This window comes from Harpegnathos saltator, unplaced genomic scaffold (genome assembly GCF_003227715.2).
Source record: "Harpegnathos saltator strain DR-91 unplaced genomic scaffold, Hsal_v8.6 scaffold15, whole genome shotgun sequence".
Classification (NCBI taxonomy): domain Eukaryota; kingdom Metazoa; phylum Arthropoda; class Insecta; order Hymenoptera; family Formicidae; genus Harpegnathos; species Harpegnathos saltator.
The window spans coordinates 1,365,967-1,389,521 of record NW_020229928.1 but is presented as its reverse complement, the minus strand read 5'-3'; the positions used below and the strand labels follow the sequence as shown (position 1 = coordinate 1,389,521).

The following is a 23,555-nucleotide window of genomic DNA, read 5'->3' as shown; positions in this document are numbered from 1 at the left end:
CCACCCTGATTAACTTATCCGTTTTCGCCCGCCTCCCTCGCCGAGCGTGCTCCTTCCTCTTCTCGCGCGCGACCTCGGGAACGCGCGCGAGGTCACAAATTAACTCCGCTCCCGCCGCGCTGACGTCTCTTTTTTAATCAGCGACATCAAAGGCTCTTCATTCCCGGTGCGTTCGGCAACGGCCGAATCGCGGCGTCGCCGAAACGAGACGAGGAGACGAGATGATACGACTCGACGCGGCATGGCTCGGCTCGGCTCGGCTCGAGGACTCTCTTATTAATCAAGCGTGTCCTCCCGCGCAAAGTGTCGCGTCCGCCGCGCTTCGTCGCGTCCGCGATGCTTCGCCGCGTCCGCCGCGGCGCGAATCGCCGATTCTCCTTTGAGTTTCCCTTGGTTGCTCTCCGCCGCGTCAGGCTTTTCTCTTTTGTTTCCATTTTGTCGTGTCGTAACCGCCTTTTGTTTTGTGCTCCACAGGTCCGGGACGGTTTGGGAAAACTGCCGAGCTGCCTACGAAGATATTGTCAAACATCTCGAAAGGTAGGACAATCCAGAGAGACGAGCCGTGTGTGAGCTTCGCGAGATCGCGCGAGCGTGTCCGGCGCTTCTCCTCCCCTCTTGTTCCTCCCGCGCTCCTGTGGCGCTGGAAAAATTATCTCGGGGCCGTCCCCTTCCCCCGACCCCGACCCGACTCGCCGCTCAGCCGTGACGCGTAATTCTCGATTAGCCCGGAAAAATCGCGCGCATCACGCCGCGCCCGGCAAAAAATACAAAGCGCGGCCGATGACGATGGCCCGTCGCCGCCGCCGCCGCCGCCGCCGCCGCGCCGCCGTCGGCCTAGTCCGGCCGCTGCACTTTCGATAAATCAGTATTACCCGGAGCAAGGTTATCGAGTTCCGGTCGCGCGACAAGTTAGTCCAGGCCTGACGCAGTAATGCCACAACTAGATTTGTACGCGTGCGAGAGCTCGAAACCCTCCGACCCCTCCGCCGCGTCGTTCCGTCCCGCTCGCCCGCCTCTCCCACCCCCAATCCGCCGACCAAAATCCATCCGACCGGCCGGCCTTCGGTTCACCGATACCGACACCCTCCCCCTCCCCCTGCTCATACATACATACGCAAATACATACACACACACACACACACACACACACCAGGTCGGCGTCGCGGCCGAGAGCGAGCCACCGAGGTTTCCGCGTGATCCTAACCACTTGTCACTTCACGGCACGCAGATCATCGTCGCGACGTGCCCGTCCATCATTCGGGGATTAAATCATTCGAGCGCCTCCGAAACACTCGCGCTCGTGCCTGCCGTCGCCCCGAAAGGGTTGATTTCGGAAAGGGGCTTTGCCTACCACCACCACCACCACCACCGCCGCTGCCACTGCCGCTGCCGCTGCCGCCGTTGCCCCATCACCATCCCCTCGCCCCGCGTCAACTGAAGAGCGAGAAGGGTGCTGAGACCTTGCGGAGCTCGCTTCGTTGTCGCTCTCCTTCGCGTCGCAATGTGCGACACTCGAGCGAGCCTCGAGCTTGCTGGTGACAAGAAATGCAAAGTCGCGAGACGCCGACGAAAGCGAGGGTCAACCGTCCCCCCGGGGGGTTGTTTAGCGATCTCTCGAGGGCTTGGGATATGCAGAACGGGGAAGAAAGGACTCGCGACCTCTCGGAGGTCTGATCGGAATGTCTGATCTGCAGCGAATCGCGTGGAGATTGACGACGCAAGAGGTGTGCGGGAAAATGTTCTTTTACTCCACGCACGAGATCCACGCATGAGATTTTATACTCGTTACAATGGCGGATATTCAAATTTTTGTATGAAACATCGCTGCTCGTAGTTTGATATTCGTGACTGGAGATCAGATATTCCAGTTACTTCCGAGGGCTTGTTTCAGCCCCTCGCGAGAAATTGCGAATCTTACTCCGCCGTCCCCGAGAACATATCCAGAGTCCATTAAAAAATTGGCGATGGGCACTTTCGACGTGCGCGCCGTGCGAGAGGACAAGAGGGAGGGGAAGGGCGCGAGGGAGCGATGAGCGCAACACGACGAGTGGACACAGGACTCTTCGGCATCCTTCCACAGCTTCGCCTCGTCGTCGTCGTTGTCGTCGAGGAGGACACGTGGGCGAGAGAGGGCGAGTCCTCGCGCGGCCACGACGGCGGCGGCGGCGGCTGCGGCGGTGGGCGGACGGCGGGCGCGGGGCGGGCGGCGGGGAGCCGTTAATATGGGGGCGAAAATCGACACTTGGCCGCGTCCGAAACGTAATTTCCAATTCAAAGGCAATGACCACTGGTCGAGCCCCGCCGACCACTCGGCCCCGCGCGCGTCTGCGCCGCCTCTTCTCTTTCTCTCTCTCGTTCTATTTGCTTTACCGTCGACCCCACCGTCGACTTCGTCAACCGGACAACGCGTATTGTGATTTCAGCCTTTGACTGGTGGCCGTTCGATGGATATCGCCGCAGGGGGTGGTAAATGGGCACGAGGCCGCGGAATGGGGGTTCTCCGTTGCCGACGCGGGGCGCGCGGGGGCGAGGGGGAATGGGGTGCGCGAGGGGCCGCGAAACGAAACGAAACGAAACGAAACCGTGCGGCGGAGGGGTTGGCGGCGGCGGCGTCGGCGAGCGGCGTGAATATTCATGGCGAGAACCCTAGACGAATTCGGACTTGTTGCGACTGACACTGATGTAAACCTTTGTTTATCCTGCGTGGCCCACGCGCTCTCGTCCGTTCGCTCGCTCGCTCGCTCCTACCCTCTCGAAATACGCGCGCGCGCGCGCGCGGCTGCCGCGCCGAGGGCGATCCCGCCGCACGGTCGAGTATTTAACTGCGAGTTAAATTCTGATTAATCGACGCCGCCGGCTTTATTAATTGTTTGTCCTTTTGATTTTACAAGCACACGGAATGTCGAGCGAAGACTGCGTTTACTCTGCCTGCGCGCTGTCTTCCCCCGTCTCTCCCCCCGTCGCGCTGCTTCGTTTTAATCCCGATGATTTGTTCGCGCTAATCCATTTGATCTGCTCTCGCTCGGAGGAAAACTCTGACTTCCCCTCAAGTCTATCCAGCCGCCAGCGCGCCCGGCCAATTAAATCTCACTAATCTCGTCTCGCTCGCGCGGCGAATCCGTTTCGGCCAGTTTGCACAGGCGCGCACTGTGCGCGCGAGGACGCGAGCAAAGTTCCGCGGGATCAACGGATTTCTCCACGATTCTGTGTCATTATCTCGTCTGCGTTTGCCGCGGAGAAAAGGCAGACGCTGGGAGAGAGAGAGAGAGAGAGAGAGAGAGAGAGAGAGTAACGAGCGCGAAATCGTCGTTCTCGTCGCGGCAGCGTCGTCGTAAGCGCAGCTATCGATCATTTTCTTCGGCGCGAGTGATAACTATGGAACCGCGCGCGAATTTCGGCTGTATGACTGGCGGATAAGCAGTCGTTATACGAACGGACGAAGGCGGGAGAGAGGGAGGGGGGCGGAGGGGGAGAGCGAGAGAGGGACGCGCGCTTCCATCGCGCCCGCCGACCCTCGCGCGCGCGCGCGCGCGCGCTCGCGCGGCGTTATGAAGTAAGTAATATTAATGGTTCCCCGCAGTCAGAATGTTCGGTATCAATGCGCTAATGTCGGCTTCCTGGCTTTAAAACTACCCAGTCATTCCGGCATAATTCACGCGCATTGTCTGTCGCCGTCCAACTACCTCCGCCATCAGTTTCGCGCTGCCTTCCTACGGGTTCCTTATCGTCGGCATCCCCTTACGCGCGCTGCCTCCGCATCTCCATACCCGCCTCCGCATGTCCCCCCCCCCCTCCATGCCGTCACACCGTTCCCGTGTTCGTCCTCACCCTCTCTCTCTCTCTCTCTCTCTCTCTCTCTCTCTCTCTCTCTCTCTCTCTCTGTCTTCGACCTGTCCCGAACTCGAGCCACCCTCCTCGTTGCACTCGCGACGTCATTAATTACGACGACGACGACGGCGACGACGTCCTATCGTTCAGGACATCTGCTGGAAAATAATATTCATAAAGTTGAGCCTCGTCGTTACGATCGACTCTTTCCACTCTGCCTCTCCTTCTCCCTCTCTCTTACTCTCTCTCTCTCTCTCTCCCTCTCTCTCTCTCTCTCTCTCTCTCTCTCTCTCTCTCTCTCTTCCTCTTTCGGCTTTCCTCTTCGGTTCCGCTTCTTCGCCCCTCGCGGCCGCCAGCACGACGGTAAGCGACGACGTCGCCCATTTACATTTACGGTCACGGTTTCGTGGCCGCCGAGAGACTGTCCGCAAAGAAGCACACACACACACACACACACACACACACACACACACACACACACACACACACACACACACACCGAACGCAGGAGGCGGCGGACGCGGAGCGGACACGTCGAACGTGTCGTAAGGCATTTCGCTTCTTGCCGCTTTGATAACCGCGCGTGATTACCGCGCCGCCGACGTCGAGTCGCATCACGCTGGAACGGCGCGATCGAGATTATCGCAGTCATTTAGTGTAACACTTGGCCCGATATGCGCGATTCGTCGCGGCTCGATGCGCGCATTAATGGCTTATCGATCGAATGAATCAGCGGGGGAGGCCCGCCGCGGAATAAACCCGCGGAATATTCCTTCTCCGTCGGTGAAACCGCGTCTGGTCGCCCGGCGTGCGTACGTGTCAACCTGCGCCGCGAGCAAACACCGAGAGAGAGAGAGAGAGAGAGAGAGAGAGAGAGAGAGAGAGAGAACTTCTCTTCCTCGCCAAGTACAAAGTTCGCAGGCTCGAATCCGTCACGTCCGGCGCTTCTCCGGCCGCAAGAAAGCCGACAACAAGAGACGTAACGGCAATTCCACGCGCGTTACACGACGACAGGGTGCGGCGAAGAAGCGGGATGTGATGGCGCAAGGTAGCGAGGGGGTTCCCTCCCGCCTGTCAAGCGAGCGGCCTCCTCCGTCGTCGCGCGGCGTCGCGCTCCGCTCCGCGACGAGCGCGGCGAAACGGTTAATTCGACTCGGCGATCGCGCGCGGCGGATAGCCGCCGCTCTTTCCCCTCCCCCCTTCCCGCCCGCGAGATCACGAGCGGCCACGCTAATTGCGTTCAAACCAACTGTCAGCGCGCGGACAGGCACTCGCGCAAACAGCTCGGCGGCCGGAGGAGCGCGCAAATACGCGCGCATTGTGATTAATACCGTTTACGCGCAACCGGTCCAGCCTTCGAGCTGTCAACGCGCCGCGGCGCCACGAGAATCCCGTAATTGCTACGCGACGCGACGCGCGTTTTCCACCTTGCTCCCCGGCCGTCGCGCGCGTTTTCACCGCCGACCGTCGTAATCGCGCTTCTCCCTCTCCCGATTTTCCCCGACGCCCTCCACTGCGACGTACTTTGCTCGAGATAGCTGCGTCCTTTCTTTTTAATTTCACCCCCGAGATCGCACATTCTGCGAGAGGCTGAGGTCCTTTGTGATGACGTCACGAGGCAAGTCTCTACGACGAGTCTCGTTTATTAGTCACGACTAGTCCAAAACTTGCGATATTCTCCCGACGACTAACTGACGTCACTACAAGGTCGGGATTTATAATAATAAATGCGAAAACTTGTCTCTCTCTCTCTCTCTCTCTCTCTCTCTCTCTCTCGACAATTAAGCGACGAGCGCGCCGCACACATCGCCGGGTCGTCGGTTAATTGTCGCGACGTGTTATTACGGCGCGTTAGCGCGCGACGATTGTCCGGCTCGATTATGCCGTTTTCTTCTTCTTTATGATAATCGGCGCATCCGCGACCTCGCGGAGCGCTTACGCGCGTCGTCGCCGTTGTCGGCGACTACGACACGACGGCGACGGTGGTGGCTGTTTTCGCATCTCAATATGCGCGCGAGCGCGCCTGGCCGGACTTTATCCCGGCTAAGATCGCGACGGCAAATTGCGCGAGTAAGTGAATTATGCGCGAAAATCGCCGCGCGATTATCCCGCTGACAAAGCGCGTATTAGTCACGCTATCACTCTCGTTCTCTCTTCCGTCTCCTCCCGACGCGGCTCTCTGTTCCGTAAGCACCGCGCGCCGTGAGCGCCTTCGATTCTTTCACCTGCCCACCCCGTAATTTCTCCACATAATTTTCGCCTGTAATTGCCGGTGTGCGTTCGCGCGCGCGTGCGCGCTCGCGCCTTCCACCGCCGATTACTTGCATATTTAAAGAATCGCGACCTGCACTTCTCACGTTCTCGGCAGACCGAGAGAGAGAGAGAGAGAGAGAGAGAGAGAGAGAGAGAGGAGAGAGAGAGAGAGAGAGAGAGGGAGGGAGGGAGGGAGAGAAAGCTTGAGGGTGGGGGTGGCTCGAGATCAGAGTTAAGGTCACCCTAATCTCACGAGAGCGAGCCGGGGCCGCTGCGCAGGTATAAAATTCATCGCGGCGATCTCTTCGCGACGGATCTCTCTCTCTCTCTCTCTTCCTCGCCTGGTCACCTTCGATCGTTCTCCCGTCGATCGATTACGCTAACGCGCCCCTTCCCTCCCTCCCGCCGCCCCTTGACCTAATCCCAACGACGGACGACAATTAGCCGGGCGATTTTTTGCGCGACCACTCTCGCGTCCCTCTCGCGTCTCCGTCTCTCTCTGTCTCTCTCTCTCTCTCTCTCTCTCTCTCTCTCTCGCGTGATCTCGCAGAGTGGAAATCGACGGCGCGTGCGAAAACGGCCGGCTCGCGACAAACCGCGCGGCGGTTCATCTCGCGTTCGGCGAACTTGATCGATCGGGGACGAGCCCTTCCCCGAAGCGATTATCGGCCGTCTATCTATCGGCCAGCTCGCGCGCGCGCGCGCTTTAAGGACGACGGAGGGACGACGCTCGCGTTACATCACGACCGGTTGTGTTGCTGTCGTGACTCTCCGCTCTCTCTCTCTCTCTCTCTCCCGCTCGTCCCGCGATCGATGATAATGGATCGATCAGCATCCATCGGGCCCGCCGCGGGGCTCCAGAGTCTGCGACGACGACGCGACACACCACGTCGCTTTCGGTGATCGCGCGACGCCGCGCCGCGGCGAGAAATCGTAAACGTCGTCGACGTTCTCGCGCCGGCGAGAAGCGAGCCAACGCCTGCCGGACGAATTAATGGGTGCACGTCGGGTAATGAAAAGTGATATAAAAGCGGGCCCCGGTAGCTGTGGGCCTGACGAGAGAGAAGGAGAGAGAGAGAGAGGGAGAGAGAGAGAGAGAGAGAGAGAGAGAGAAAGGCTCCGCTGCGCGTCGGCATACCGAACAGGAGGGCGGGAGGGAGGAGGGAGGGCGCCGCTAACGCACTTGTTACATCAACGGTAAATCTTCCGACTCGTAAACTCGTTGGCCGGGCGAGAATATAAGTCGAGGCGGTCGCGCCTTCTCGAGGAGACGACAGACGCGCAGGAGGGTGGGAGGGAGGGAGGGAGGGAGGGAGGGAGGGAGCGGTCGGCGGCGCGAAAGGGGCAGGAAGCGGCCGCGGCTGAGAGCGACATTTATTTTATTAAGCCGAGAGTAAATTATCTCGATCGACCGGACGTGTCGCAGCACGCGTCGGCGGTGGCGTCGTCCGTCTGAAATGATAATTAGCCCCGTGACGTCTTCGACGCGGAGCGCACGGGAGAAATGTGGATTGGCTGATTCAGCGAATCTGCGGCTTGCGGAGCGACAGCGAAGTGAGCCGCGATTGCCGCGCACAGAGATCTGCCGGTGGGAAAGTGAGGCGGATCGGTGTACGCGTCCAGATCTGCGCGTCGGCTTGTCGGTCGTTGTGTCGCGGCGGATAACTCGGTTGCGAAATAAACCGATTGATTCTGATTGCGCCGGGTTTTCTCTAAAGGCGAAGGGATCTCAGCTCGACCGGTTTACGCTCGACGATAATAATTAATTCAGCCGCGAGAAGCCAGCTACTACTCTTCGACCGTGAACTCTTTCTTCCTCGCGCATGCGAGTGAAGGAGGGAGGGAATGAATGAGTGACACCGAGGGAGGCGGTCGTATTTCTCGCCGAATGGCGAGACGCGCGCCTTCCCGGAAAGCGTGCGATCGTTTTCGGGCTCATTTGCGTCGACGAGACGATGCGAGCGACAAGAATTACCGCGGCTTTGATGCAGGCGTAGCGCGCAAGGAGTGGAGGGGCCGACGAATATTATGGGGTCGAAGGGAATCATCCGAGAGAGAGGGAGAGAGGTGGAGGAAGGGGCGAGGTGTCATGTTGTGCCAACGTACATTATTAGAACGCACGTCATCGGCCGATAACGAGCCAAACCGAGCAAACTTGAGAACGCGACGTTGGCGACTTCGACGCGTCCTCGTCGCCGTCGTTGGCGGCGGCGGCGGCGGCGGCGAGCCTTCCGGTGAAATGATGATTAATTAAAAACATAATTAGTCACGTCTCGTCCGCAAACATGTCCGGACACTAAGCGGCGGACACTAATGTACCGTGAAATTGTCATCCGCCTTATTCCACGTTCGTTCGCGGCTGCTCTCGAATTTTCTTTTTCCGCTCCCTCGTCTCGTTAGACCGGCGTCTTTCGTCGGGATATTTTCCCAGCGAGGCTATTCGTGGCGGCGGTGGCCGGCTAACGAGCTGCGATCGCCGTCGTGTAATTTGCGTCGGCGGACGCGCCGCGCGCGCGGGGGAGGAGCCCTCCGACGCTCTTCGGCGGCGCGCCGTTTCGAGAGGACGATTCGTCTCACCTGCCAGCGCGGCGCGCGCGGCATTGCGAAGTCCGCGGAACATCGGCTTGCGGCCGGCCGCGCGTCGCCTGCCGTCGCGCTTCATCGCGCGCCTCGCGATTCGTACTTCTCGCTCGCTCGCTCCGTCGCGATTGATTTACGGAGCGTCGTGTCCAGCGCGCGCGTCTTAATTAGCCGGAACAAATGTCGTCGTCTCAAACTAACGCTCAAATATCCGCCTCTCGCGCGGAAGCCGCGCCGCGCTCCTTCGGCCGTGCTCCTTCGGACGTGTTTCTTGCGCTCGATCGTGCCGGTCAAGATATATTGTTATTAAATGGTTCCCCTTCGGCGCCGCGCGCACACGTCAGTATATTACGTAGCGGGACTCCCGACACGGCCGAGCGAGGGTTACACGCGCGCTGATGTACTCTTATTTATACTCCCGCGACATGCGATTCCTCGGCCGCACTTCCGGCGACAGAGAGGGGGCGAGAGAGAAAGAGAGAGAGAGAGAGAGAAAGAGTGCGCTCCTCGCGCTTCCCTCGGCCGTATATCGACCCGGCCGTAAATTCCAGCAATTTTCCCCGACGCCTCCGAGGCGCGCGAGAACGCGCGAGAGCGCGGCGGTCCAAGAAGCGACGCGTCCTCGCGACGACGAGCGAGCCCGCCGCGTGCGAAGAGAAGGGGATTAAGGAGCGCGCGCGTCGTCTCCGAGCGCCGCGCCGGGGCTCCCGCGAGCGGGAGCGGCGGGGGCGGTTAATTGAAAAGCGGCGGTAGGGTGCCGTTAAATAAACCGCGGACGAACGTTCCTGCGGTTCCGCGGTGCTACCCATTCGCAGCCACGGTTTCGCTGGCACTTTTGGTAATGAACTAATATTTGCAGTGTCCGTTCGCTCGCTCGCTCGCTCGCTCGCTCGCTCGCACGTTTCCGCTCGCGCTCGCGCCTCCCTTACCGCCGCCTCTTCCTTGCCATGCGTGCATGCGTGTGAGCCGGCGGCCCGGACTGGGCGGAGGCGGCGTGTGGACACAATCGTCGGCGTGTTATCAGCGACCCTTCCGTAAATACGCGCTTGGCCCCGCGGGGTCAAACCGACCCCCAACCCACCCGTTCGCCCGCCCTCTCGCCCTCGCGCCTACGCCGTCTCCCCCCCGCGAACTGCACATGCATGCGCGTCGCCGCGTTCTCCGGCCGGCCGGCCGACCGACCGGCCGGCCGGCAGTGTGGGAGAGAGCGGGAGAGCGAGAGAGCGAGAGCTGTTACGATATGCATACAGATCAAATAGCTCCGTGTGTGCTTTGCATTCCCGACGATTGCGCCCCCGAAATCAGATTCTTCTGCCTTCGTCGTTCACATTCTCCCTTCCTTCGGCTCGCGCTTGAGCGTGCGCGCGCTTTGATCAGCGCGACGGTTTGCATGCGCGAAACGCGCGCGCGCGCGCGATGCAGACGCGTTCTTTTGAGATCCTCCGGATTGCCCCGCGGCGAGGCCATGGGATTCGGGGGCGAGCTCGGAGCGCTCGGCTCTGAAGGGACCTCCGCGAGATTAAGGTCCAGTCGGTGCGCCGATCGTAAATATGCGAGATGGAATCATTTATTCCGGGCTGGCCGGTTCGCCGATGCCCTCCCTTCTTCCTCCGCCGCGCCGCGCATAGCGCCGTGTGTGCTTGCTTGCGCGTGAGAAAGAAAAGCGACGCCCGCGCGCTCTCGAGGGCTCAACGAAAGACCTCAAGACTGAAAAACCCCCGGCGGCGGGGGGGGAGGTGGTGTGTGTGTGTGTGAAGGGGTGTGTCTTTTCCACGCGTGGATCTCGCTGCGCGTGACAGCGCGACCAAGAGAGAGAGAGAGAGAGAGAGAGAGAGAGAGAGAGCGACTTCTTTCTTCCTCTCTCCCCCTCTGCCCCCTCTCTCTCGGTGACAAACGAGCCAAAGTGGCAAGCCACGGTCACTCGACAAGAATAATCGTTTTCCAATTGAAATCCAATAGCGACTTGCCGCGGGGCCACCGCGCCGTCCCTCTCTTACGTCGCCCGGCGCGAGCGCCCCCACATTGATCAACGCTTCTAAAATGTTTCTGACACCGATTATGCGCCCACCAAGACACTGACCCCCCTCTCCCTCCGCAGCCTAGCCGAGGTGTCGTCTACATCTCCTGGCCGTCTCTCGGCGTTGGCGCAAAAAGCATGAACTCTTTCTCTCTCTCTCTCTCTCTCTCTCTCCTCTTCCGGAATTTAAATAATATCCTTTTATATTTTCGGCGGCGGCAGGGGGGCAGGGGGGGCGGGAGCGCCGCCGTAGCAAGTAGCGAGCTCGCACACGCGGCTCGTATGTTCCGCGCGCGTACGTCGGCCGCCATAAATCCAGCCGGGCCGCGGCGGCGCTTCACGGGGCGAGAGAGAAAATCTACAATTCTAAAGCTTTCCATAAAACACTCGACAAAACGCTTCGCCCGCACTTTTCGAGTGGCCACCGAGCAGCCCTCCATCGTCTCTCTTTCTCGCTCTCTTCCGCCTCCACCACCATCACCGCCACCGCCACCGCCACCGCCATCTCCTCCTCGCTCGCTCCCTTTTTCCTCCTCCTCATGCTCGTCATCCTCCGAGCCCCCTCTCGCCCCCTCCTCTCCCCGTTCCCCACGTGCACCATGAATCTGTTGAAATATGTAAAACCGCGTGTAACCTCTTCAATTTACATAGCCGTGCGCGCGCGCGCGCGCGCGCGCGTACGCAGAGTGGCCGTTCGTCGCGCTAATTGATAATTCCGCGTATCTACTCTTCTCTATATATCTCTCTCTCTCGCTCTCGCTCTCGCTCTCGCTCTCGCACCAGAGATACTCGCCCGGGGCTAGAAAATTGCTCGCCGCGCTCTCCGGCCCAGAGCAAACAGCGTCGGGTCGTCGTCTGCGGGATTGCGGAGCGCGCGCGTTACCGCTCCGGAAATCATTCGCGCGCGCTCTCTACTTTCTCTCGCGTATTTTGCCGCGACTGCGAACGATCCCGAGAGAACGGCGAATCTCCTCCGCCGCTTCGCCAGCGAATCGCGTTCGATTATTCCGCGCCACGGAAAACCTCCCCCGTCTCCCTGCGATCGCTCGTTGATCGCGCGCCTCGAGCCGGCGCGGCGGTATGCGGTCGCTTCCTTTCCCGCGAGATTTCAGCGGTCTCTTCTCGCTCGGAAACTCGCGTGTTCCGCCGAGAAACGAGAAATCCACTCGGCAGAAATTGGCTCGGTAGGTAGCGAACGAACAGACGGCAGCCCGACGAGAGAGAAGCCCGGGTAAAAGAGAAAGAAAGAGAAAACGATGAGAGGAGAAAGAAAGAGGCGGAGGAGGAGGAGGAGGAGGAGGAGGAGGAGGAGGAGGAGGAGGAAGAGACGACGACGATGATGAAGCAAATGCCTCGGACGTTGTCTCACGTGATAGACGTCCATCATCGAGCACGACGAAAGCCCAACATTGCGAGGCGACACATAAATATGTGTGTATATATATATATATACATATATATACGCCCGGGCGCGCTGTGTGTTGATGCAACCATCATTTTTTCTCTCTCTCTCTCTCTCTCTCTCTTCTCCGCCCCCTCGCGTTCTCGTCGCCGGTAATCGCGGCCGCTCGCTTCTCATTCTCCCTCTCCCTCTTTCCCTCGCGCGTTTCCCTCGTCCAGCAGCTTCTGCTCCTCCACCTCCTCTTGCTCTTCTTCCACCACTTGCTTCGCTTTCCTTTTTTCTCTCGCCGCGGCGCGGCGCGGCGCGGCGCGGCGCGCAACACGCGTGATCCACTGCGACGGCACGCCGTTGCCACTGGTATTTCGGAGCGCGCTGAACAAACAAGCGCCGATAAAAGTATCGGGGTATATAGTACATCTGGAAGTAGGGATCATCAGTCACGGCGCGCATCTGCGAAGCACTCTAGTTCTCTCTTCCGCCCTCTGCTTCTCGTCCGCCTCTCTCTCTCTCTCTCTCTCTCTCTCTCTCTGTCCCTGCGCCGACGCCTGTCCCTTTCCCGCGTCTCGGCGCGAGCTCTCGCGCGCATCTCCACCCGCCGCGATGCTAAAAACCATTTGTCATCGCCCGCGTAAATATGCCGCCGGGCGAAACGTGCATTCGACTTGCCTCCACTCGCCAGAGAAATCCGAGGATTATTCCTGGTGATTCGTCCGACGCGAGACTGCCTTCCGACGGTCGCGCGCGCGAGCGCTCCGTCGCTCCGGGGATTAATCGATTAGGCTCGCCGGGATCGCGCGAGGAGGAGGAGCGCGACGGGGAGAGGGAGAGGAGAGCGGTTCAAAGTAGCGAAATTTTCCGCGAGCGAGCGGTCGGACGATGACGGAGAATGCGCGCGCGTCGGCGATGCGAAGGGGCGCGAAATGAAATCGCGGGAAACGCGAAGGAACGGAGCGATGAAAAACGCGCGTCGCGGCGGCGGCGGCGGCGGCGCGCGGGGCTTATCTTTATTTAGTGTAACCACACGTCCGCGTCGGGGGAGTACCTTAAAAAGTTCGTCTAATAAAACCCCGAGGCCATTTGTCAACGGGGGCGCGCGGCGCGGCGCCCGCGGGGCTGCTATAAAATGTATGTAAAACACATCCAGTCGACACGCCGCCCGCGCGCGACTCGTGAGGCCGTAACCGCTCGGCTCTGATGGGCCGACATCTAAAATAATAAAAGTTGCCTCCGTCATTTGTCAACGCTTCCTCTAAGGAGCGACGCGAGTCCCGCCGCCGCCGCCGCACCTCGTAATTTCGCGATGTCGCAGCTGCGAGCGCCTCTCCCTCCCTCTTCTTCCATCCCTCCACCCTCTCCGCGCGCAGCGTGCGGCACAACGATTTCGCGCTCACGAGCGCCCTTCATTTCGCCGAGAGCCGTCGACGACAAACGCGAAGGGAGCGGAGCGATCGAGCGAGCGCGCGTGCGACTCTCGTCGCCAGCCCCCCCCCCCCCCCGAGAGCGGAAATAAGAATTTCAACGAGGCGACTTAATGCGATAATAACGCGAGGCGCGTAATAAGCGCCGGCGAATCCCGCGAGAAAGACCGCGCGACGGTTCCCCGCCGCGCCGCCGGCGAGGAGAGCGCGCGAGAGAATCCTCTTTTCGCCCGATTCCGATAATCGAGAGCTCCGTCGATTCTATCGGACTCCCTCTCTTTCTCTCTGCGAATCGCGCGCTCGCGTTAAAGATTGTTTACGGCCGAGCACGCTCACGCACACGCGCACACACGCACGCACACCGTCACGAGGCGAGATCGCAAGAAAGAGAGACTTTGTATGCCCACATTTTACGATACGTAGACGTTGGCTTAATTAAACCACGCGCATGAACGGTCGCCGAGGAGCAGCGGCCCTGTGAGAGGAGAGCGTCTCTCACCGGTGCTTCGGGTATCCGCGGGGATCCCAAGGTGACGCAAAACGAGGCGTTTTCGTACTTTATGCCCGTCCGCCTTAATCCCTCGGCTCTCTCTCTCTCTCTCTCTCTCCCCCGCTCTGCGCGCGCGCGCGCGCGCGTGTGTGTGTCTCGAGCGGGCGAGAGGAGGCGCGACGTGGCCTTAAAGTGAAATAATAAATAAAATAATATATCCCGTCGCGTCGGCGCGGACTCGCGGACGAGGCAATAATCTAGGAGAACGAATGTGCCAGACGACTTTTATGAAACGATCCGAAGGGGCTCCACCGTCAGCCCTTTTTACGCGTGTGTACAGTCGAAAAATAAAATCCTAACCCTTTCTCGAGGCGAGGGCACGCACGGTGAGGGCGAGAGAGAGAGAGAGAGAGAGAGAGATGGAAGCGGCGGGATAAAACGTTAAATACGACCGCTGAACACCGGGGGCCGACAATAAAATTGTCGTAAAGCATTCGCTCGAATAATGCACCTGCTCGCGGCACGGCCGCGCGCGTCTAATGTCCGCGCTGCGATTGGCCGCCGGCTGGCGCGCGATTTCGCGAGTCGACGGCGAAGCGCTACGACGGAGCATCGAACGTCTCGCGGTAAAACAGAGAGAAAAAAAGCAAGAAGAAATTAAAAGTATCCGCGAGTATCGAGCGGCGTGAGACAAATTTCGCCGGCGCGCTCCCCCGCGCCCGCGCCGCCGCGTGTCACGACCCGTGTATTATTACGTAATTAAAATTTACACGGAGGTTATCACTCGAAGCTGTCACGCGCAATTTATCCGCGGATATAATCCGCGCGCGCTTTGCCCGATAAAAACGCGCCACGCTTCTCGCTCCCTCGCTCGCCTCTCTCTCTCTCTCTCTCTCTCTCTCTCTCTCGCTCTCGAGAGAAAGACGTATTAGTTCCGCGAACGGAGCTCGCCCGGTTGCCGTTCTATCGCGGATGAAACGCGGATAAAGCGCGCACGGGCGAGCCTCGTGGAAAATCTCGGGCTGTCCATAAAGTCGACCTCACCCCTCGTGGCGTGTCGTTTCTGCATTGAAAGAATGATCGAGTGCCCCGCGTCGAAAGGGCGAACGCGCGCCTCGCCGACCAACCAACCAACCAACCAACCACCGCCGTCACGCCGCGTTGACGGTAGCGACGGCGGTGGCGACGGCGGCGGAGACGGTGGTGGAGGTGGTGGTGGTGGTGGTGGTGGTGGTGGTGGTGGTGGTGGTGGTGATGGTGGTGGTGGTGATGGTGATGGTGGCAGCGGTTTCAGTGTAACCACCGCCGCGCGCTCTCGCTTATTCCAGTTTATTTTCAAGTAACCCTTCACATTGCGCTAATGTATTTCTTTTAAGCCGCCATTCACGCCGCTCGACATTTCAATCCGGTCCATTCAGCGTCCGTCCGCTCGCCCGCCTTTCCGTGAAACACACGGGCCGATCGATCTAACCAACACCGCGCGTCAATATTCACACGACTTAATCCATTCCGGCGAATGACTCGTCATCTTTCTTTTTCCCTTTTCAAGCCCTCCCCTTCACCCCGCCCCGCCCTGCTCCCCCTGCGTCCCCGTCCCCGATCCCTCTCCTTCAGAGCCTGATCTCTCGTTAACCCGTTTCCATGCGCAGTCATTTTTGCGCGATGCAAACGGCGCTCGCTTTCCCCTCCGACGACGTGTCGAACGTTCCTCGCCGAGAGCCAATCAGATGAGAATTCAAACACTCGCTAATAAAAGAAGTTATAAATTGAAAACCGGTCGACTGTGCTTGATTGAGATGCCACGGCTACGAATCCGTACCGAGGCGACTCGGCAATTTAGCGTTTCGCGTTGCGGAATATTTGGAATAGTGAACAGGAGGAACGGAGACAAAGAGATAGAGAGAGGGGGAGAGAGAGAGAGAGAGAGAGAGAGGCAGAGAGCACGGTACTTACATGGGGCGCGAGGGTTCGGGCGCGGGAGGGAAGAGGGGGGGGGGATAAAAGTCCGTCGCTGCGTTCGACGTTATAATAATCCAACGTGTGCGACAACATGCGATGAAAAGGGGTTACGGCATTCCTGCTCGTTTCGATGTCTATAACGCGCCGACCAAAGGGTCCGCGATCGCAGGGGGCTTCGCCGGGTGGCTCGCTAAATATTTCATTTCGCATCCCTCGAAACGTTTCATCTCGATTCAGGTGCGCCTATGCGCCCGCCGCGCGACTCGCGCAGGTGACGTGCGCGCGCGCGCGCCCACGTGGTGGGTCTCTCTCGATTTGCTCTCAGTTAGCGCGTTACGCATACCCGAAACTCACTCATCCAACGAAATTCGCCCCTCCCTCCCCCCACCCTCAGCCCGAAGGGAAATGCCACCCACCCCCGACTGTTGTTGATTCCGACGATTCTCGTGCTGTGACTGAGGCCATTTTTACTTTTGCCTATTAATTAATTCGATTCCTGCCGAGTCTTTGTCTCCGGCCAGTAAGATCTCTCCCCCTCCCCCCTCCCTCTTTCTCTGCTCCGAACAGATAACAAGACACGGACGTGGAAACGCGTTCGTATTTCTGACTCTCTCTGATCGGACATCCACGAGTTTCATTATTCGGGGCTGCGCGCTAGCTGCGTCTCGCTCTCGCTCCCTCGCCATCTTCGTTTACATTTATGATTTAATATGATCGTCCATTGTTACGTCCCCTACGGCTACACAGTCTCCCTTTCTTCCCGTACAAATATCTCGCTTTCTATCCTCGTTACCTATGTAATTTGAACGGGCTTTATTGTTGCTTCTTGCCGCAGAAGAATGTCCGACGTCTCCCCCTTTCGGTTTCATCTCGCCGGATCGGCTTCTTAACCCGTTGTCCGCCGTTATCTCCTCCCCCTCCCCCTCCCACCCATGTGGGCGAATTAAACTCACCGTCGACGGCGATGATCCGAAGGTGTCACTCTCGGATTCCGAGAGGGTGATTCCCTCTCGCTCGTTTTCTCAAAAAAAAAAAAAAAAAAAAAAAATATGAAAAAAAAATAGGAAAGGGGGAAAGAGAGGAAGGGACACGGCAACTTTCTCCGGCGAGAACGTCGAGTGCAAGCTCCGAGTAACTCGTGTTAATCGATAGTCGGAGGCAAGCCGAGAGTCGCAATTAAACCGGAACGACACGCGGCGGAATGACAGCGACGTAACAAAGGCGGCACAAAAGGCGGTCGCGCGCGGAATATTAAATTCGCGCAGAATTCGACTAACTTTTCAGCGGAGCATTATGGGTCGGCTATCTGGATGATGTAGCACCCAAGTTGGGAAGACTTTTCCGAGCCGAGCGCCCCAGCTCTCTCTCTCTCTCTCTCTTTTTCTCCCTCTCTTTCTCGGTCGGTCGTATCTCTTCTGTTCATCTCTCCCTCTCTCTCTCTCTCTCTCTCTCTCTCTCTCTCTCTCTCTCTCTCTCTCTCTTTCTTTCTGGCTCGCTCGCTCTTCCTCGCGCTCCTTCTCTCTGGGCATAGCTTCCAGGGTAGCAATCTTTTATTATTAGCGCAGGCTTTACCAGACAATGAAACGAAAGGAACGGAATATGATATTGTAGTACAGAGGCCCGTCGGAAAGGGAAGCTATTGTCGGTCTCTTTGAATTTTAAAGTCAACGATCGATACGGCTCGGGGGATGCGCCGCCTTTAGCCATACAGCCATATAAACCGCTTCAGTCCGCCTCCTCCTCCTCCTCCTCCTCCTCCTCCTCCTCCTCCTCCTTCTCCTCCTCCTCCTCCTCCCCTTCCCCCGGTCTGCCTCCTATCCTCCTGCCGTCCTTTCCTCCCTCGCGCGCGCGCGTTTCACCCACCGTGCGCGCTCGTCCTTCGAGGTCCCTTCGCCGCCAGCGGCTTAGCCCCGCTTCTGTTTATTCGGGATCACCCGCTACGCGATTCCGAGCGAGGAAGCACCCGGTTTCGACTCGGCTGTTCTTACCGCGACGACACCGCGAACGCGCAGGAGCTTCCTTCCTTCCTTCCTTCCTTCCTTCCTTCCTTCCTTCCTTCCTTCCTTCCTTCCTTCCTTCCGGTCGGCCCAGTCCGATCGTTAGCGGACGGAACGTCATTCGAGGGTGGCGGCGAGGGCAGGGGAGAGAGGGGAGGGAGAAACGAGCCGCGATGCCGAGAACGGAACGAGAGGGACGGTACGAGCTTGGAAAAAAAATACACGCTCGGAAAAAACTCGCCGCGGACTTGGGGACTCGCTCGCGGCGCGGCGCGGCGGGTTGAAACGCGTCTGTCGGCGCGTGCAACACACACTTCCCCGGCGGGGACGGAGATCGCGAGAGGCTGTCACCAAATTGTCGGCGGACTAATGATAAATTGCGCCCTCGGCCCTGCGGAAACGCCGGCCGCCCCCCATCGTACGAGAGCACGACGCGCGCGGGGAATCAAATTGCAATTTGTTATTTGTAATTCCGAGTGTCGCTTAATATACTCCCGGCGCTTCCCACCGCCTTCCCTTCTCGCTTCCCTTCCCTTCCCACCCCTTGGCGGCGCTTCGCTCCGCTCTCCGGCGCGGAAGGGTTAGAAATTAAGCGTAGGTTGATGAGAAAGCGCGCCAAGGTGCGAGGCGAAGGGAGCGAGTGTCATCTTGTTTGGTGTTAATAAACGGTGATTAAACACTCTCTCCTGGCGTCTCCCTCTCGCTCTCTCTCGCTCTCTCTCTCTCTTTCTTTCTTTCTCTATTTATTTTTGCACGAGCGAGCGAGCGAGCGAGTGTACGGACGGATACCGCGCGTGAATTGAATGTACGCCTCGACGGAGAAAAATCCGTCGACTTTTTCTCTTTCCCCGCGAAGGGCCGACGACGTCCGAGGTCCGTCGCGGCGACGGTAACGACGACGACGACGACGACGACGACGATTTCGATCAGGTCGTCCTCCGCCTCCTCCACCTCTCGACGTGAAGACGCGCGATTTCCATCGCAGGAATCGCGAGAGCGACATAGGGAGAGAATCGTCGGCTGAGTAGGCAAATATTCGATTTTGTCTATTCAATTTTCCAGAAAAATGACGCACCCCGCCATCCCGACCCCCGCCCTTCAAATATTATCGCTGGAACTCGAAGCCCGGGTGCGAGGGGCGAGGAGGGGGGACGAAGGAAAAGAATAAGTTCGATCAGTCAGAGGGTGGCGGTTACCGTTTCGGTTATGGCTTTCGGAAGCGTCGTCGAATCCTATTCTTGCGCAAACCCGATAAGCGCCCTTTTACGCGTATATTTTCGCACACTCGTCGTCGCCGTCGTCGTTGTCGTCGTTGTTGCGTCGTGTACGTACGCATTCATCGCGAGAGAAGGGGAGGGGAAAAGAGAGCGGGGGATCACGAGCGTTTTATCGCATTATCCATCGATCAGATTCCCTCTCTCGTTCCCAGAGCAACTTTTTTTTTCATCGAATTAACAATCTTCCCTCCGGAGAGAAAGGAAGAGGAGAGAAGCGAACTCGGACAAGTCTCGGGCACTTCGATTATCGACTCTACACGGGGACTGGAATATTTATGCCGTGTTTACGAATTAATTCTTATTAAAAACCAACACTCTGTGGAAAGAAGTCTACGCGGGCTTCGGTGCTCGCGGAGGAAGGTTTTACTGACTGTCCAAGGAAGAGATTATTCTTCGTGCGAAATTCGTGCGCGACTTGGCGGGAGCGAAGCGCGGCCGCCCCGCGATCGCACGCGCGATCATCCCTCTCGCGCGATGACTTTCGATTTCTCTTCTCACGGCGTATTTTTCTTGAATATGTACTCTCCCGGATACGCGACGAGAGGGCGGCCGCCGGGCGAGGAATGGCAAGGCAGGACAGGGTGGGGCAGGGTGAGTGGGTGGTTGGTTGGCTGGCGGCGTCGGAGGCTGCGGCGAGGGGCCGGTATCCGTGAGTTTATTTGCGTTTTGCCTGCCGGCTGAGCATCGAGGCGTTCAGGAGAGCGTTCAGGGGAGAAAGAGGCCGAGGGAGAGAGAGAGAGAGAGAGAGAGAGAGAGAAAGAGCAGCGATCGAACCGGAGACTTATCGTCGCCGAACCCCGAACAGAACCGCGCCGCGCCGCGCTGCGCCACGACAACCCCCGCGCGCTCGTGCGCCTTGCATCTCGTCCCCCCCGGCCTCGGGGCGACGATACGAAAAGGGGTAAATCGCAATGGAATTATTTATGTGTGCGCACGTGGTTCCGATATACCGTCTAATCGATAGCGCGCCGAATGTCGAGCTCGTCTCTCGCTCTTGCTCTCTCTCTCTCTCTCTCTCTCTTCCCTCCCTTCGTACCCCCCCTCTCTCTTTCGGAAGAATTGATTCACTCCACGTCCCCTCGACTCGATTTCGATTTTAATCCCCCGCGATTGAAGTCTCGCCGCTTCGAGACGTTATCCCGCGTCCTTTTTCGCGCAAAGCACCGCGCGGCCGCTCACTCGCAGCGAAAGGAGAGGGAACGCGCGCCGGCTCCGTGTCCGTCCGGCCGACGAGCGCTTTATCTACTCCGCCGTGGCGGTGGATCTCGACGACGCCACCTCGCGCGCCGTAAAATACGAAGCAGATAGCGGCTAAAAGCCGCGAGGGTTTCGGAGGGACGGAGGGGGGCGGTATCGCGAGCTGTCGCGCGAGCGATCGCAAAGGTTCCTTTCGATCCACCGCGGAAAGAGAGAGAGAGAGAGAGAGAGAGAGAGAGAGAGAGAGAGAGAGAGAGAGAGAGAGAGAGAGAGGGAGAGAGAGCGGCGGAATCGTCGCGCGCGCGTGAAAAAAGCGACGGCTTGCTCGGGACGCGCAAAAAGCTCCACGAGGGACTGCGGAATTGGGGTAAAAACGCCCCGGCGATTCGCCGGCAACCCCCGCAGATTGACTCCATCCGAAACCGCGATAAGCCCCATCATGCTCTATCTTCCTTTCTCTATCTCGTCCGTATCCCCACCCCCCCTCTCTTCGCGCACCCTTCGCGACCTCTGTCTCTCCGTTCGTATCGTTTGCCTTTTTTCCACGTCGCCGGGAGAGAAGAGAGATCGGCCTCGGCAACGACCGCGGGCCGATAACAACCCCTCTAATCGGCCGATCCCCGCCGCTCGGCCGCCGCAATGCTGGAAAGTGATTTTTATTTTCCACTGATTCTAATTTATACTGGCCGTTATAGGCCGACGAGAATGCATCCCCGCGTCCCCGTCGCCAAGATCGCGGCGCTCGCGTGCGTGCGTGCGTGCGTGCGTGCGTGCGTGCGTGCGTGCGTGCGTGCGTGCGAGTGAGTGAGTGCGTCGAGGGGTCGGGGCGCGGTTATCTCTCCGTTACGCGTTGGCAGGCATATGCCCCGGCTGCTTCCCGATGGGGTGGTGGTGCGAGCCGCGCGCAGGCTGCGCGAGGAGCGGGGCGCGAAGGTCATAATTTTCAGATTTATGTACAAATGTTTCTCGCGGCGCGCGCGCTCGCCCGTACCTCGGGGGGGAGATGCCTATCGTAAAGTTTCGCGGAATTGAAAAATGCTCTCGAGGCGAGAGAGCGCGCGCGCGCGCGCGCGCAGGGCGATGATGGAACACACGGGGGGGTGGATAAGCCGCGGCCGAGAGTGCCGCCGCCCCTTGCATCCGCGAGGGGCGAGACGGGAGGGTGGGCGGAGGAGCGGCAAGGAGGACGAGGGGGACGAAGGCGATGACGGTCGCTTTCCCGGCGAGACGAAAACTCAGCGGCGCGCGTCATTCTTTTTTCTCCCCTCGCCTTCTCTCCCTCTCGCCTCGCGCGCGCGCGCGCGCGCGATGCGTCTTAAATAATACGGCGAAGAGCGGGCGAATCCGGTAATGATCGTAGTTTCGCGCGGCGTTCTTTTATTTCCGCGGCTAGTGTTTTACGAGAGACCGTAAAAGAGCGGCGAGTATAAAAAGCGGTTCGTTAAAATACAAATTGGCCGTGTTACGCGCCGTGTTGCTTAAGCCGCGCGCGCAACATGGCGCACTCTGGCGCGCGCGCGCGCGCGAGCGCGAGCGCGAGCGCGAGCGTGTGTTCCGCGCGCGCGGTAGCATTCCTCGAGAATCGGGCGGGTCCGTTTCATAATTCAGACCCTTTCTAGCCACCCCTACCTCGCGTACTACCCCGAACGTCATTTCTGATGTATGACGCATAGTGCCGGTGCACTCAGAGCGCTATCTGTTAACGAGCTTCTCCACTCCGGGGCTTGTCTTACGCATTACACTTTATTACGGAAACCTAATACGCCGGTCGCGCGGTCGCTCTATCGCTCTGTCCAGTCGCGCTTGTATCACGCGGCGCATTCAATATTAACGGGAGCTCGCGTAAGAACGACGCATTCGGCAGTTTCCATCTTTTCTCGAGTCGTCAGCGTAGTCCTTCTCGAGGCCGCGACATCGCGCGGCCAACGGGAGATTTCGTCTCTTAGGACACGCAAGTTGTTCCAGCTTGTGCCCTAAGAGTGAGTTGACTCATACAGTTAAATCGTACCAGGTAAACGTCCCAGTGACCGGACACATCCCAGTATCCGATCACTTTGAGAAAAAATATTCACTATTTATTTTGACAATAATAATAATTTATTTTAACAATAATGAATGAAAGTAAAATAATTATTTTGTAAAAGAACTCCAATATTTCGCGATTAGTTGGAGAGAAAATCTTGCGAGTCAGCTTGATACTTTTGTGTTAAAATAAAAATTAATTAAGTAAGCATGCATCTATGGTTTGGCGAAATAATGGTCAATCGTTTCTTAAACTCGTTAGAAGAGGGTAGCATCTCGATTTATATTATTTCCCTTTAGCACACATTCTTCTATTTTCTAATTGCGGTCAGACACTGGGACAAATATATCCGAACATAATTTATTTCAACTGTCCGGCCACTGCTACATTAATGCGCTTCATTACTTGTGTGTAAATATCTCATTAATAATAGACATTTAAATCATTTTTCTCCACTTGAGAGGATCTTAGGTTTTCGAATAAATGTAAATATTTATATCAAAACTATTCTTGATGTTATATATTGTATTTTTTGTGACGACCTTAAACAACGTCCGGTTACTGGGACATTTACCTTATCTCTGTCTCTCTAAATTGGAGGAAAAACGAAGGATGAACGTATGACTTAACTGCACTGATAGAAAAATATAGTTGAATTAACTATAATCTCACTGTATTTTATAGTTCATTTTGGCGTCAACCATATTTTTATTCGCGGTCGCAGGTTCGTGGAACCTGCAAAATAGAAAGTAGAATAAACACAAATATATAGTCAATGATTGTCTGAAATAATTGTTTAGTTACTCTTACCACATATATGGTAACTTCTCATTCACAAATATAGTGAGATTTAATATTCATATAGTTACATCTGTCATCATTTAGCAAATATTCTGGTAATATTGACTATACAAAAGAGTCACTTTACCTACCATTTTATATTTGTATCCATACAATAATTTCAGTTTAACTTACTATAATTCTTAGTAAAAATATTACATGGTTGGTTATACTACGCCTATATCGTAATTATTACCGATATTATGATAATACTTACTATAAATATGATATTTCGGACTATAATTTAGTTACTGTTATAGTTCCAAATATCATA

At 57.6% G+C, this 23,555-nt stretch overlaps 1 protein-coding gene across 1 annotated transcript in view; it reads left to right on the top strand.

The window, feature by feature from the left end:
- Positions 1–23,555, top strand: part of LOC105184534 (dachshund homolog 2) — a 112,616-nt gene that overhangs the window by 50,655 nt on the left and 38,406 nt on the right. Inside the window, exon 6 of the mRNA XM_025296594.1 lies at positions 475–537. Coding sequence (XP_025152379.1) covers positions 475–537 — 63 coding nt within the window. The remainder of the gene's footprint in view (positions 1–474; positions 538–23,555) is intronic.